The following is a 15,892-nucleotide window of genomic DNA, read 5'->3' on the forward strand; positions in this document are numbered from 1 at the left end:
TATTTTTCAGTTGCAATAAAATTATTTTTGAATGCAAAATTTTTGTATTTGCAATACAAATTTTTTTTAATGCAAATATTTTTCAGTAGGTTATGCCAATTTTTTGAGATACAATAAATAATTTTTAATGGAAATATTTTTTTAAGCAGCAATTTTTTTTAATTTGTAATGGAAAACAAATGAACTAAAAAAAATATTTTTTAAAACCCTGGCTTCTGACTGAGATAAAACAAGTATCGTATATGTAACATATATGAGGCCAGAATAAGTATGGAATAAGCATTCTTTGAGATGTTAATTTTTAGATTATTTTGAGTGTAAGAAAAAAAAGTATTGCATTGACACAAATTTCTTAAATTGAATCTAGCAATTGCAGTTTTTTTTTGCTTAAGCCCCAATTTTGTAGATCTACTCAAAATTTAACATTCTAAATAGAAAAAATTCATGTCCAAGACCAAACCGCGCAAAAGACCTGAAGAGATCATAACGCGTCCAAAACACGCCCAAACCGCGTTCAAAACGCGTCGAAAACACCTGCAAAACGCGTCCATAACGCATTCAAAACGCATTCAAAACGCGTCCGAAAAGTGCCTGGAACGCGCCCAAAACGCTTGCAAAACGCGTCTAAAACGCTTGCAAAACGCGTTAAAAAAACACGTCCAAAACGCATCCGAAACACGTCTAAAACGCGTGCAAAACGCGTCTATAACCCATTCAAAACGCATTCAAAACGCATTCAAAACGCGTCAGAAACGCGTCTGAAACGCGCCCAAAACGCTTGCAAAACGCGTCTAAAACGCGTGCAAAACGCGTCTAAAACGCGTGCAAAACGCGTCCAGAACGCATTCAAAACGCGTCCAAAACGCTTTCAAAACGCGTCCAAAACGCGTCCGAAATGCGTCTAAAACGCGTGCAAAGCGCGTCTAGAACGCGTGCAAAATGCGTTCAAAACGCGTCCAAAACGCCTCCAAAACGCGTCTGAAACGCGCCCAAAACGCTTGCAATAAGCGTGCAAAACGCGTCCAAAACGCATCTGAAACGCGTGCAAAACGCATCCGAGATACCGAGATGCGTCCAAAACTCGTCCAAAAGCGTTTCCAATCCAATCGTAAATCAAAAGTGTGTACTAATTAGTCTCTTGCGAATTATGTCTAAATTGACCTTATTATAGCTATTTTAAACTAAGAAAAACAAGAAAACACTTTTATTCACATATAAAAACCATCAATTTCAATATTTTATATTTAAAATGTATTTTCCCCAATAAATGAATATTAAAAAAATTTATTTCATCTCAACATTTCCTGTTGTAAGATTGTGTGAAATTTCCGTTTCACTAAATCGTTCTTCATATCTTCGTCTATCATTTGCATCAACTGGATACCAATCAGTTGGTCTAACACAACGTCTTATTCGTGATGTCACAGCTCCAGTTGTTTGTATAATTTTAAAAATGCTATAACTCGGTATAATAAACCATGGTAAGAGTCCAATAATGATGATGAGTAAAACAACAGCCCAACTATTTAATTTACTAAAATGTAATGTTACAAATCCAACTGCTATAAGCTTCATAAAAAAAACAACAAAAAATAAAAAAATTACAATTTTGTAGGTACTTAAAAGGAAACACTTTTTTTTAACTTACCCAAACTAAAAATATAAAAAATGGTGCAACATATCTCATAATATTAACCATCCAAGTAGAATATGTTCGATTTGTCATAAAACAAACATCTCTTTGGAATCTCTCTCGGCCATAAATCCACACGACAATAATCAGTAGAAATAAGTTCAGGACCATCTGGCTAATAATTGAGATTTGAGAAAGTGTTTCAAAGGACGTAATTCCATACTGAAAGGATACAAACAAAAATTGTTAACAATGCTGGGTGCTTTTTCAATAAGCTACTTACATTGGTACAAAAGAAAATAGAAGCCAGAGACATAATTCCCACAGTTGACAAAGTTATTTCTTTCTTCAACACTCGAAGCATTTCAAATTCATCGAACAGAGAAGTCAAAACTGATAAAAGTTGAACAATCTAAAATCAAAAAACATAGTTTTAGTCAAAGTTTCAAAGTCTTGAGGTTATTTCCAGTTACCAAGAGATTTAAACATCCAAGAATAATCATTGCAAAAAATAACAGTGACCAAATGTGTGGGAATTCCAAATCTGTAAGTCCAGTTGCTATGGTCAAAAACTCCACCCATTGTGTGTGAACAAACTTGAAATCAATCTCGTAATCGTCTTCTACAAAATAAAAGCTTTAAAATAGTGACTATGGTCAAATGGTTTTAATGCTTACTTATCATATAACTGTAAATAAAGAGTGACATAAAAGCCAAACCCAACATAACTCCAACTTGTGCCACACACAAGACCCAACTATAACGAAATATATTCGTATCGAATTTATTATAACTTGCCATTGTTAGTACAGAACCAAATCCAGGTCCAAGGGCTGCAAAAGCCACCAAAGGTACATAAACTAAAGGTTCCAAATTATACATAAGTGGATGAAATAAGAAGGATATTAAACCCTTCATTGCTCCAGGCAAAAAAAGAAAACGAAGTAAAATTAATCCCATTATTCCAAGGACTGTAATGCAAGAGTAACGAAGGAATTTTCCAATCTTAAAATTAGAAAAGAATATTTTGAAAAACCTTTATAAAAACTATAAAATTTTGTACCTTACCATTTCAACAGGTTTAATAATAACGAAGGCAACCATGGCCCAAATAAGAAAACTGCATATCATTAAGATCCATGAAAATCTTCCTTCAGGATGTTCACTATGGTACATAGTTAATGTATCTAATTCATTACTAAAAATTAAAAATTTCATAAAATTTTGTAGTTTTGAAAAACTTTTCTAACTTACTTGAAAAACTCTACAGATGGTATTTCTAAATCATATTTTTTGACGTTACTATGATTGTAAAATTCACAGATCTGTATGTATATGTTTTTTTCAAAATTGTTATTTTAACTTTTTTGATAGAAAACTTACCGAAGAAGCATTTTCTTCAAGTTTCATCCAAGTTTTTGCGCCTTCACAGCTCCAGGGTATTGTTGGTGTAAGAGTGTGGAAAAAATAAAACAGTGGAATAGCTCCCAGTACAGCATAGTATGTAAGGCTTGTTAAATTGATAATAAGCGAAATATATCCAATACCTAGATTATTAATTTTTAAAGGCTGTTTAACATTATAATAAAAAAAAAATTCAAACCTTTAAAAAGTGGTGAAATTCGAAAGACTGATATGAATCCAGTGCTTGAAAACTGGCCTAGAAATGATTGCATAAACACGATCGGTATAACACACACTCCTAATGTGATAAAGTATGGAATCAATGTAAAAACTGAAATTGGAAATGGAAATTTATTATTATTGAAGAATAGGTAAGTGCAAGAAGGTTAAGTTAGATCAGGTTAAAAATGGCTATTAGTAAAAGCATCTGGTTCTTTATAACCTCAATCCAGCTATTCTCTGCTAATTAAACCCATTTCCATCATTACAAATGTAATTTCCTTAGATGAAAATGTTTGCCTCAATACGAGAGAATAAGAAATAAATAAATTGTTTCCTCTTACAACCCGTGAAGAAATCGTTTGAAAGACCCCGGGTCATAAAGCATGTAAGAGACAATCGCCAGTTATGATACTTTGATACCTATTTCCGTGATCAAATACCTTAAAATTTTTTAATTTGAATTTGATGGCGGTAATTTATTATTCTTTGAACTCTTAAATTCTACTGAAAAACTAATTATTCTTTCATAATTGTACCAATATAAACTTCGTTCATTCACTCAGTAGAAATGTTAGATACAGATACAGTCGAAACCTAAACTTAACTTTAAACTTTTTAATTAAAGGTTATTTAATCGAGCTTTGTTAGCTTGGCCCCTAAAAGTATACAAGCTTTGTTAGCTTTTCACTTAAAAGTATACAAATTTATTTATTTTGTCTTTATTTTAATTTTTTTTTAATAATTTATTTGTAAGAAATTATAAAAAAAAAAAAAACTGCTGTAATGATAATGGCGGATCCAAATTCTAGAAGCTTAAATTCATTAAAAATGTTTTTACTTGCGATAAACTAGGAACTATAATAGGGCAAGTTTGAACGTGAGATTACATTTAGACTTGACATTACGCTAATAGAGAATGTAAAAAAAGTTGTTAACAGTAAAAGTTAAAAGTTGTGGAGTAAAATTAGATTTATACCTCGGAATCCAGGGATATTCGATGAATCTGTAAAATTAGTATAGGGCTGTATTATTAAAAGGTCAAATAAGGAAGTTAAAAAAAAAATTTCACCGCTCTCGATTACAACAATTTTTGAGGAACGGTCCTGTCATACTGTCATTCTGTATTAAAGCATTCAATCGGAATTGCTGTCTCATTTTAAATTTTACTCAAACTTTGTAAGGATGTTCTCTAGGACTGTAAGAAAGCAAATCCATGATGGTTTAACGTTTAGTTTTCGTGGTTTCCGCGCTACCCGCATTCGAACTTTTGCAAAACTACATTTTTACCAATTTTATGCTTAATTTTACTCCACTATATGTATAATCTTTTTTTTTTTGAAAATTTAAAAACATTTTAAAAATGATAAAAGGGTAGGAAATAGGTATCCTTCTTGAAAAAAAAAAAATAACTTTAAAAATAACAAATAAGAAAAAATCTAACCACATCCGTCAACGCGTATGAGCAGTTACTCCGTGTTTATATGGACGCACAAACGCACAGACGAAACGACGCTCAACGACACGATAAACAGACGAATATACGGACAGACGGACGCGAAACGGTGAGACGAAAACCAGTCTTTTGAACTTCTCCACCATCGGAATTTGGTTTTGATTGAAACCTTGACATTTTCATTTACAAGAATCCGTTACTTTCCCTATAGGACGAGTGTTAAAAAAATGTTACGCATACGCCACAGTGACTACATACATTTGATTCAATCTGGAATGTTTAATCTATATGAATATACTTTTTTACTGACCACTTATTCAAAAATCAGAACACACGCGCCAGACTATCTCATAAATTCAACTGTAACTGAAAACGTTCAGCAAAATATGTCAATGCCGTTTTTGAAAAATTTTATATTATGTGTCTCACCTCACAAATTAGTGTTTTGCAAAATATGTACCTATCATATTTAAATTTTTGTGTCAAATCTATTTTTGAAAATTGAAATCTCCTAAATAAAAAAAACACTTTCTACATATTTCGTTTATTTGTTTTTTTTTTTTTGTTTATTTGGCTGATGTGAATAACCTTTTGATCTCTGTTTGTCTGTCCGGTAAAAATAAAACAATTCATTAAAATTTTTGTTTATCATCAATTTTTGTTTGTAGGAAAGTAGGAATTTCTATTAAAATTCGATTGTTCAAGTAGTCAAAAAAATATAATTTTTTTTTTGTTTTAATTTTACTTACTTCCATTATCTCTTAAAATAACCCATGGATAAATGAAAACTGCATCTGGTTTAAATGTATGACCTAGACATGCAAATAGAAAATCCTTCGGCGATGCCCATTTCCCACGGTTTTTGTCATGATTAAACGGTTTTAGGCCCGAGTCGTATGACGTTTCATAGGCCATAATAGTTTTTTTGTATTTATTTATTTATTTATCTTCTTAAATTTTTGATTATTTACTCTTTCGTCTCAAAAAAAAAAAAAAAAACAAATAAATAAACTTGTAAACGAAAATATTTTTCTAACAATTTCTTCCGACGATGTACGACTACCGCCGGCACGATGCGAAATTAACTTGAAAAATAGCAAGTGTGTCTATCTATAATCAGAGATACACTTTTCGATTGAGTCTGGCGAAAGAATGCGATGCTCATCTTTTGGGACTGCTTCCGTTAACTGTCAGGGTTATGTCGCCACTGTGTGCGGATTATTTAATCCATTCAGGCGCTCGAAGTAATGGAACCAATATAATCTTTTAGCTTAATTTTTCTCTGTAAAATTAACATTATGAAAGTTACTGTTAGTGGTGCGTTTTGAGGTCTCTAGAATCCAAATTATATTATTGCAAAGGAAAATAAAAAAAATTCTACACTGAAAAAAAAAACAATATAATTTTACATTTTTTTAAATATCAAATTAAATATCTTAACAATTCAGCAAAAAATGATGGAAAAATATGTTGTATGATAAAAAATATCAACAAAATACCAATATTGATATTTAAATTGTCAAAGTGAAATATTCATTTTAAACCTAGAATTAAAAAATATCATAATGATATGATAAAATCATATCAAAATTGATATTTTAACTGTTGGACGACTTTTGTCCCTCAAAAATGTTAATTTTGATTTGATAGCTGTTATTATCAATTTTTTTTTCCGTGTAAAACCAAAATTAATTTTTTTTCAAATTTTGTTTTTTAAAATTATGTTGATAAAAATGGTTTACAATTTTTTACTGATTTTTTGAATCATAAAAAAACGATTTTTTGTTAAGACAAAATTATATGAAAAATATCTGGATTAAAGACTTTGCAATCAGGCGCTTTAAAACCCGCAGTACGGTTTAGACTACTCATTTCCAGAATCGTAAAAAAAAAAATTAAAATTAAAATTAAAATATATTAACCAACAACAATTTAGACCAGATAAAAAAAATGCATTTAAATTAATGTGTATAATTGTATTTACTGTGAGCGCTTTTTGTTATTTTAGTTTTTTATTGTTGATACAATATATTGACTGAATATTTTTTGAAAAAATGCTAAACATACCAACAAACATTTTAAATTTATCCAGAATATTATCCTTATGTCATCGGACATACAATATTATGTTAACTCTACACATGTGTACATTAAATTAATAGCAAATGCAATTGTAAAGTTAATCATTTCAAAGTGTTTTTATTTTTATTACTACACATTGCATAGCTCTGACGATTCTGTTCTCCCTGCTCTCTCTCTATTGCTCATCTAATCTAAGCTGAGCAAATTGATAAAGAAAGCTAATAATAGGACTATTGATTTGTTAAGAGTTTGTTTCTGTTCTGTCATCTGTTATAGTAAGACTAATAAAATTAATTATGAAAAATAGCTTAATGAATGCTTTGTGGACATCCGGCTGTCAAAAAATGTATTATTAATCTAATTTTAATCAATTTATTTGCTGCAATGAACGCATTCTATTAATATTGAAAGAATTGAAGGTTTTTGTTCAAAACTATTAATTACAGCCACACAAAAAAAAATAAAAGTTCTGACCTGGGGTTGCGACTAGGTTTTCCATATAGTATTTGGGTCGCTGAAACCGAATCCGTTTTGCCCCATCACGTCAGGTTTGTGAGATAACCTCAAAAAATGTCACGAAAAAAAAATTTTTTTCTCTGATCTGGATGTGCGAATATGTTAATCATATAGTTTTTGAATCGCTAAGTCCAGATTCGAAGTCAATTTTGCCCTATCACGTCAGGTTTCTGAGATATCCTCAAAAAAATGGCAAAACCAAAAAAACAAAATTTCTTATTTGGGGTTGCGACTAGGTTTTTCATATAGTTTTTGAGTTGCTAAAACCGAATCCGAACTTTATTTTGCCGTATCACGTCAGGTTTTTGAGATATCCTCAAAAAATATCAGATAAAAACTTTTTTTTAAGTTTAGACATTTTCAAAAACCTGACGTGATACGGCAAAATACATGAACTCAGTTTTAGCGACCCAAAAACTATATGAAAAACCTAGTCGCAACCCCAGGTCAGAACTTTTATATTTTTTTGTGTGGCTGTGATTATTTTTCTTCATTATGAAGCAATACAAAAAAATTTTGATAGTTATGTATGTCTGCGAAAAAAGTCTGACAAAGCAAGATTGAACTTCGAGAGTTGTATTCCCAGTCAAGATTTTTGCAAATTAAAAGGAGAATTTTGAACTTCTTCAAAACAACTTACAGCGGTAATACGAATCCGTATGGACTATGTTTTGACAGAGAATGGTTTACTTTATAAAGTGTTGCTTTCAATTTTTTGAAAAAGTACATTTCTGTCGTTTCTTAAAAAAAAAAATTAAAATCACATGACATCGAAATGTTTTGCCTCTACTTTATTTCACAAGTACAAATTTTCAGAAACCAATTAAGTTGAAAAAATAAATAAAAATCGTCAATTTTTTAGCTTTTTTTCATTGATTTAAGGTTAAAATTTTGGTCTAAACTAATTTTTAAAATGTTAAATTTGACAGAAAATTTAATTTTCTATGAAAAGTGTATTCGAAACATTTTAAAGTTAGGCTTGATTTTTGAGTTAAATTAAAAAAAAAAAACTGAAAACTCAGAAATACACCAATGGATTTAGTAGCATTTTTGCCTGAAGCATACTTTTATGGCAAAGAATCATATTCAGCAGTAAAAACTCTTGAACGAATTTATTCTTTTTTTTTTCAGATCTAAAATCTATTAAATAGACTATTGAGAAAAAGAATTAAAACAATTCTTGCCTTTTTAAGCTCAGAATTTAATGATTCTAAGGTTAAATTATAAACTATATTTTTATAGACTAGGAGCTCTTACCAGTATTTGTGAACGTCCTTGACTTCAATACTCCAAAAGGTGAATTTTTTGGCTGGGGGTTAAGAAACTAGGTTGAAGAAGAATAATATTCATACTTTACGAGAATCCTTCATTCACCCTTCTCAACCTCCTATAAGATGAGAATCAATTTTGTAATAAGGAAACAAATAAAATTTATTTTTACTATTTTTTATTTAGTTTTTTTTTTACATACAAAAAATAGTTAAGCATTTTAAATAAATATATTCTAGAGAGATTTGAGGAAGACTTTATTTTTTAATAGAAAACAAAAAATTTAATTTAATTCAACATTATCTGTGGTAAGATTATGTGAAATTTCCGTCTCATTAAATTGCTCCTCATACCTTCGTCTATCATCGGGATCTTCAGGATACCAATCTGTTGGTCTAATACTCCGTAAAATTCGAGATCCCAAAAATCCAGTTGTTTGTATCATTTTAAAAATACAATAACTCGGTATAATTAAAAATGGTAATAATGAAATAGCAAGGATAAGAAAAACAAATATCATGCCTCTTAACATGTAAAAATGTATATCAATAAATCCAAGTGGTATAACCTTCATTGTAGAAAAAAAATATAAAACAATTTATTACAAAGATGACAAATTTTACTTAAAATATTTTTTCTTACCGAAGCTAAAAATAAGAAAAATGGTGCAACATATCTCACAACATTAATCATCCATGTGGGATAAGTTTGATTTGTCATAAAAGAAACATCTCTTTGAAATCGCTCTCGTCCATAAATCCAAACCACAATAATCAGGAGAAGTAAGTTGAGGACCATCTGACTTATAATTGAGAATAGCGAAAGTGTCTCAAAGGACGTAATTCCATACTGAAAGTATACAAACAAGAAACAAAATTGTCAAAAACTTACAAATTTTTATAAACTTGACTCACATTTGTACAAAACAAAATGGAAGTCAGAGCCAAAATGCCCACTGTTGCCATAGTTATTTCCTTTTTTAAATGTCGAAGCATTTCAAATTCATCGAACAGAGAAGTCAGAACTGAAAGTAGTTGAACAATCTAAATTTCCAAAATTAGTATCCAAAGTCTAAATAAGTTTTTTTTAATTACCAAAAGATTTAAACATCCAAGAGTAATCATTGCAAAAAATAAGAATGACCAAATGTAAGGTAGTTCCATATATGTTAGACCAGTTGGAATGGTCAAAAACTCCATCCATTGTGTGTGAATATATTTAAACGTTATTTCAGTTGGAGCATCCTCTATTAAAAGCATGTTTTTAAATAATCTTTATTATTTTATACCAATTCACTGTGTGCATTAGACCAGTTTATACCAATTAAAAAATAATTGAAACTATTGAAAACACTATGAAAAAAAGTATATAAATATGAAATTTTGTGTTTATACCAGTTAACCGCACACAGTGAATAGTAAAATTTTATATCTTACTCATCATAAAACTGGTAATAAAAAGTGACATTAATGCCAGCCCGAACATAACTCCCATTTGTCCAAAACACATGACCCAACTATAACGAAATATATTCGTATTGAATTTATTATAACTTGCCATTGTTAGTACAGAACCCCATCCAGGACCGAGAGCTGTAAAAGCCAGCAAAGGCACATAAAACAAAGTTTGTAAATAACTCTGAACGGGTTCTATTTCTTGGTAGCCTTTTGCTGCTCCTGGTAAAAATAGTAAACGTATCAAAACCAGTCCCATGGTTGTCAAAAATGCTATACACGAATAACGTAGAAACTTTCCAATCTACAAAATAAGAATGTTTTCAAAAATTTTAAAATAAATGATAAAAATATTTTTAACCCATTCAATTGGTTTAATAAGTATGGTGGCAACCATGGCCCAAATAATAAAAGTGCATATCATTAAAGCCCATGAAAATCTTGCTTTAGGATGATTGTTATGATACATGGTCATTGTATCTAATTCAAAACTTTAAAATAAACAAATCATAATATCTTTTTAATATTTTTTGAATAAATTCATACTTAAAAAACTCTACTGAAGGTATTTCAACATCATCTATACATGTGGCATTAGTTAAATTGACTTTGACATATGCGCAAATCTGAAATATATATAGTTGAAAATAAGTTTTTATTTGTTTTTCTTATTGTTTTTCAAAAATTTACCGAAGAAGCATTTTCTTCAAGTTTCATCCAAGTTATAGCTCCTTCACAACTCCAGGGAATTGTTGGTGTTAAAGTATGAATAAAATAAAACAATGGAATAGCTCCCAAAACAGCATAGTAAGCTAGGCTTGTTAAGTTTACTATCAACGAAACATATCCAATACCTTGAATGCAAATGGTTAATAGAAGTTTAACTTTATATTAATAAATATAAACCCTTAAAAAGTGGTGAAATTCGGAAAACCGATATGAATCCTGTACTTGAAAATTGTCCTAGGAATGACTGCATGAATACGATCGGTATAACACACAAACATAGTGTAGCTAGGTACGGAATTACAGCATAAACTAAACAAAATTATATTAAAACAAATTAAATTAAACAAGTAAAACACTTTTAAAAGTTTATTCTTATTTACATAATTTTGTGCTATGGGTTGTAGTAGAGTAACTAAAGCAAATTATAAGGGAACCCGGCCGAACAGCTCTGATTTTGACGATTTTTTTTCAAACGTAGGTAATTAAAAATACTTTAAAGTCTATAGATTAAAAATTGCCGGTGTTGCCGTATTGTTTTTTAAAATTAAAATTAATTTTTTTTTAACAAAACCATTTTTTTTGCTTAAATTTCATAAAACAAATGATAGCAAAAGATTCTCTAGGTAATTTAAGGAATATATAAAATAAGGGACAATCTTCCATCGTTTAAGCGATAAATGCAATTTTCTAACATTCTGACCTCAAACACAAAATAAATATTTTGAAAACAACGGCAACACCTACAATATTTTAAAATACATTTGTAAAAAGCCAGAAGCTCATTCTTATCTCTTAAATTTAAATCCACTAAATTTAATCAAGACTTTTTGAAAAAATGGTCCTCAAACTCAGAATTAAAAAAAAAAAAATGTTATTAGAAAAATTTAAAATGACTTTTTCCAAACTTTTTCTAATAAAATATGAGTTTATTTAAAAAAAATTTGTTGGCCATAAATATTATCAGTTGAATTTCGAAGCAAAAAAGGTAAAATATATCACACTTTTGAAAAAAAAAAAAAATGAAAAATTACTTCAATTTCAATGGTTTTTTTTTTTATTAAAACTGAATTTTTGCATTGAAATAATTAATTTTCTCAAAGACTGTGGTAAATAGGAACTTTAAATTTTTGCTATTTAACTTTCAACAGTAAGGGTTATTAAATGAATAAAAAATAATTTTATGTTTAGATGTTGAACTTTAAAAAAAAAATAAGTTTCATTTTTTTTCAAAACTTTTATTACAAAAAGTTCTTCGAAAATGAAATACTTTTTAGTTTTTTTCATAAACCGTAATACATATTAACATTTAATTTTATAATTTGAAATCATAATAAATGCGGCCAAAAAAAATTTAGAAATAAATGCATTTTATATTACGACCAAGTTTAAAAAACGACATGTTAAAATTTTTTCAATAATTTTTTTTTTTTTCAAAAATCTGAGTTCAATTACCATTCTTTCAAAAGCCGTTCATTCAATTAACTTAATTTTAATTTTACATACATGACTAAGCTTCTAGCTTTTAAAAAATGTATATTTGAATACTGTAGGTGTTGCCGTTGTGTTTAAAATTTTTTTTTGTGTTTGAAGTCAATTAATAAGAAAATTGCATCTATCGCTTGAACTATGGAAGATTGTCCCTCACTCCCATATATTTTTTTTCCTTGAATTTCCTAGACAATCTTTTGGCATCAATTAATTTATGAAATTTAAGAAAAATTTTTGAAAAAAATTTGCTTTTGTTCACAAAAATCTTCAATTAAATTTAAAAAATTTTTTGAGCTTTAGTTACTCCACTATTGGTAAATAAAACTTTGAATTCTCTCTAAAAATTTGTGTGTTTTTTCTAATTTGTATTGTTCAGACAAATAGTACTGATTTTTAAGAATTTTCAACAGTGTTTTGAGAAAACGACATAAATAAGTCGTACAAAGAAATGTATGAGGCATAAACTGTGTCTTATTTTCTATTCCTTTTTAACCTACTTTTCCTTTTTTAAGTCTACACACATTGTTAAACACTATTCAAGAAATAAGCGTAATTTCTTACGCCTTTTTTTTTAACAACTTCGGGTTCTTCGAAATACAAAATTCAGTCGGCATTCATCAGGTATTAACCAAAAAGTAGAAAAAAACAAATTTTTTGGTTTTTCTTCTTAATGGAAGATCACCTAAAAAGTTTACCTCTTTTTAAAGAAGTGTTTTTTTGTAGAGCAAAAGAAGTATCGGTATTGACAGTAAAATTTTTCAAGGTAAATAAACTCTTTTTTTCAGTGGTAGGTGTTGAAATTTTCAAAAGACTTTGAAAACTTTGAGAAAGTTCTTACTAATTCCAATTTTCAAACGATTCACCCAGGGGCGTACACACAATTGGGGCAAGGGGGGCGGTGCCCCGGGGCCCCCAACACGCCAGGGCCCCTACTGGAAACAATGCAGAGAATGCAAAAATATACTTCGGATTTTTTAAAGAAAAATTATATGTATATTATCTTAGGGCCCCAAAAAATGTAACTTGAATAATCTTAGTGACCAACAAATGATACATCAGGGCCCAAAAAAAAGTACGTACTTTTTTATTTGCTCTTTTCTATATCAAAGGGGCCCCAAATTTTAGATTTTGGCCCGGGGCCCCGGCAACTCAACGTACGCCTCTGGATTCACCGCACCAAATCGAAAGCTTAATTGTTTCGCCAACGGGGGTGAGTTCAACCGGAACACTAAATTGTTATGTTGGTTTGGTAAGTTCAAATCAGAGCTCTGCAGAGGTGGAATGGGCCACCGGGGAACCATGCATTTTCTAAGTTGACCCCTGGTGAGGGTCAAAATTTAATAAGCCTGCCTCTTCAAGAAAATTGATCTTAGAATACATAACAATATTCCGGATAAGTTTTTTGAAGAATGAACATTTATCGATGTGATAAGAATAATCTTTAAAGTTTGAAGATAAAAGAGAGAAGTTGACTGTTATTTTATAAGTATATTATGATGAATCTCATGATGGTCAAACTCAGCATTTTTTGTATTATAGAAGTGCTCTCTGAGTAAAAAAAAAAAAATATTTTGAAAAACGTTCTTTTAAATGTTGTATTTCAAGCAAGTATCGAACTTAAACTTGTTTGGGCTCCGATTTATAAAAAATTGGACAAAACTGTGGTAGAACTAAACTTTGAAATTAGTGCATCCCAAAAACAAAGTTTTTTTGGGTCTCGGTGATCCGTGAAACGCAAAAGAAATTTTAGCGCTTAAAATTTGTTAAATTTTGTTCCAGAAGTTCCTGCGCACTGTTATTTTGTAAAACAAAAATTTATGAAAGGATTTTATTTCCAACTCCAAACTTTTAACCGCGAGTCCGTGATTTTTATTGAATTCGTCAAAATGTGACTGTTTTCTATTAATGTCTTTTTTTATAAAAGTCACGAAAGCTTTTTGGGCCCATTTTCGCCTTCAGTTACGTTTTTTTTTTACCTATAACACTAAAATTGAAACATTTGTGTCATACTTTGTCAGAAGCTTGAGAGTTGAGACACATTTAAAAAGACCATTGTAAAATTTAGCTTTTCTTCAAGAGCTTTTTTAATGCTAGGCCATTTAACGGTTTGAATGTGTCCTCTAAATAATAAGCAAAAACGTCCACGTTTTCTTTTGTAAATTTTAGGCCAATCGTTTGGTCTTTTTTAACTTTTATAGCTTTTGATAAAGAGTAGATAGTTAGATTCACTACCTACCGTTCAATTTTTTAAGATAATTTCCGACTTCACAGTTCTTAAAATCTCATCTTTTTAAGCAAACTACTGTGGCGATTCAAATGAGCTGTGTTTTATGGAGCATTTATTTACTGGAGATATTTTTTAACCTCTCCATAGCGTGATTTCTCTTTGGTAAAGGATATTGTTCAATGCGGCTTTTTGAATAATATTCACGAAGTTCCCGCTTCATCGGGTTCAAGGGGCATTTGTAGTGTAATACCCTTGATTCAACGTTATCTTCGATATCTTTCTTACAGTAAGTTTTGCCGTTTGTTATCCTGGGTGGTATTGTAATTTTAAGAAGCCTTTCGTATAACGGGAGAAGGGTAAAAGAAATTTTTTAAAATGTCCGTCATTTTAACTGGATTAGTAGATACCCCATGACTTTAAAGAAATCAATGAGCTCAGGTATTTGCGCTATGCCATTAGAATGGAAGTAGCAATCACCCTCCATTCCAGATTCATATAACGCTCGGGCCTTATATGCATCTAGAGCCCCAAAATGTGTGTTTTGCATTGAAATCATCAAACATAATCAAAGTTTGGTTTTAGCGATTTTATCAACTTCGAATATTCACTTTTTTCAATTTTGTATCGTGGAATAATTAATTTTACTCAGCATAAATTACCTCAACATACATTTTTTCCCTTAAGAAATTTAAGTAAAATTTAATAGCTTTGAAAAGAAAAACAGTGGCTCTGTATCTAGATTTTTCATCACTGCCAAAAACATAAACACAAATAAACACTAAAGTGACCTCACAATTTTTTCAGGAAATACCGAGTTTAATTTAACTTACTTCCATTATATCTTAGCACAACCCATGGATAAATAAATATTGCATCTGGTTTAAAGGCATGACCAAGACATGCAAAAAAAAAGTCCTTCGGTGATGACCATTTGCCACGATTCTTATCATGTTTGAACGGTCTTAGACCCGTGTCATATGACGTTTCATAGACCATAATTCTATTTTTACTCCAATATTTAACAAAACACACTGATTAATACTAAGCACAGAGAATATCAAAATAATTCTAACGACTACGATACAAAATGATGATTTACTCTCTCTCGGTTGATGATGCAAAATCAACTCACAAAAAAATATGACATAGAACTTACAAAAGTGTAGTAATGTCTATGTCAGATTTACTTTTAAATTAAATTTTGTGAAAGAAACGCTTATCTTTTGAAAGTGCTTCCGTTTTATACCAGGGTCGGCTGATACCTGTGCGCAAAGTATCTATTTCATCAGGCCAACTTTATTTATCTTAAACATCAAGGCCTCTCTTTTGTGCTTGTTTGTATTAAAAGCAAGTAGAGCTTGTATAAGGGCCGAATAAGCAGCATTTTTTGACATGCATGACTTAAGGGTAGATAA

At 30.0% G+C, this 15,892-nt stretch overlaps 2 protein-coding genes across 2 annotated transcripts; both read right to left on the reverse strand.

Annotated features, from left to right (window-relative positions):
- Positions 1 to 1,202: 1,202 nt before the first annotated feature.
- Positions 1,203 to 5,796, reverse strand: LOC129917032 (sodium-dependent proline transporter-like). The gene is made up of 10 exons (XM_055997344.1): positions 5,462 to 5,796; positions 3,237 to 3,368; positions 3,017 to 3,180; positions 2,888 to 2,958; positions 2,702 to 2,831; positions 2,311 to 2,638; positions 2,107 to 2,255; positions 1,917 to 2,045; positions 1,649 to 1,855; positions 1,203 to 1,569 (listed from the first exon to the last, which is right to left on the reverse strand). Exons 1-10 carry the CDS (start codon positions 5,625 to 5,627, stop codon positions 1,285 to 1,287), a joined length of 1,761 nt encoding a protein of 586 aa, XP_055853319.1. The 5' UTR covers positions 5,628 to 5,796; the 3' UTR covers positions 1,203 to 1,284.
- Positions 5,797 to 8,812: 3,016 nt separating this feature from the next.
- Positions 8,813 to 15,636, reverse strand: LOC129917024 (sodium-dependent proline transporter-like). The gene is made up of 10 exons (XM_055997330.1): positions 15,308 to 15,636; positions 10,940 to 11,071; positions 10,724 to 10,887; positions 10,580 to 10,659; positions 10,395 to 10,524; positions 10,016 to 10,337; positions 9,674 to 9,825; positions 9,494 to 9,622; positions 9,222 to 9,428; positions 8,813 to 9,147 (listed from the first exon to the last, which is right to left on the reverse strand). The coding sequence occupies exons 1-10, from the start codon at positions 15,471 to 15,473 to the stop codon at positions 8,863 to 8,865; spliced, it is 1,767 nt and encodes a 588-aa protein (XP_055853305.1). The 5' UTR covers positions 15,474 to 15,636; the 3' UTR covers positions 8,813 to 8,862.
- Positions 15,637 to 15,892: the final 256 nt, after the last annotated feature.

The sequence above is a fragment of the Episyrphus balteatus genome, chromosome 1, assembly GCF_945859705.1.
Source record: "Episyrphus balteatus chromosome 1, idEpiBalt1.1, whole genome shotgun sequence".
In the NCBI taxonomy this organism is placed as follows: domain Eukaryota; kingdom Metazoa; phylum Arthropoda; class Insecta; order Diptera; family Syrphidae; genus Episyrphus; species Episyrphus balteatus.

Excerpts from the sequence above, each read along its gene's own strand:
- LOC129917024 (XM_055997330.1), bottom strand. The coding sequence starts at position 15,473 with ATGGTCTATGAAACGTCATATGACACGGGTCTAAGACCGTTCAAACAT. Across the intron at positions 10,888-10,939 it reads AATTTCACCACTTTTTAAGG|GTATTGGATATGTTTCGTTG; the intron begins GTTTATATTTAT and ends TTTGCATTCAAG. Across the intron at positions 10,525-10,579 it reads CCTTCAGTAGAGTTTTTTAA|TTTTGAATTAGATACAATGA; the intron begins GTATGAATTTAT and ends TTTATTTTAAAG.
- LOC129917032 (XM_055997344.1), bottom strand. The coding sequence starts at position 5,627 with ATGGCCTATGAAACGTCATACGACTCGGGCCTAAAACCGTTTAATCAT. Across the intron at positions 3,181-3,236 it reads AATTTCACCACTTTTTAAAG|GTATTGGATATATTTCGCTT; the intron begins GTTTGAATTTTT and ends TTAATAATCTAG. Across the intron at positions 2,959-3,016 it reads TTGAAGAAAATGCTTCTTCG|ATCTGTGAATTTTACAATCA; the intron begins GTAAGTTTTCTA and ends ATATACATACAG.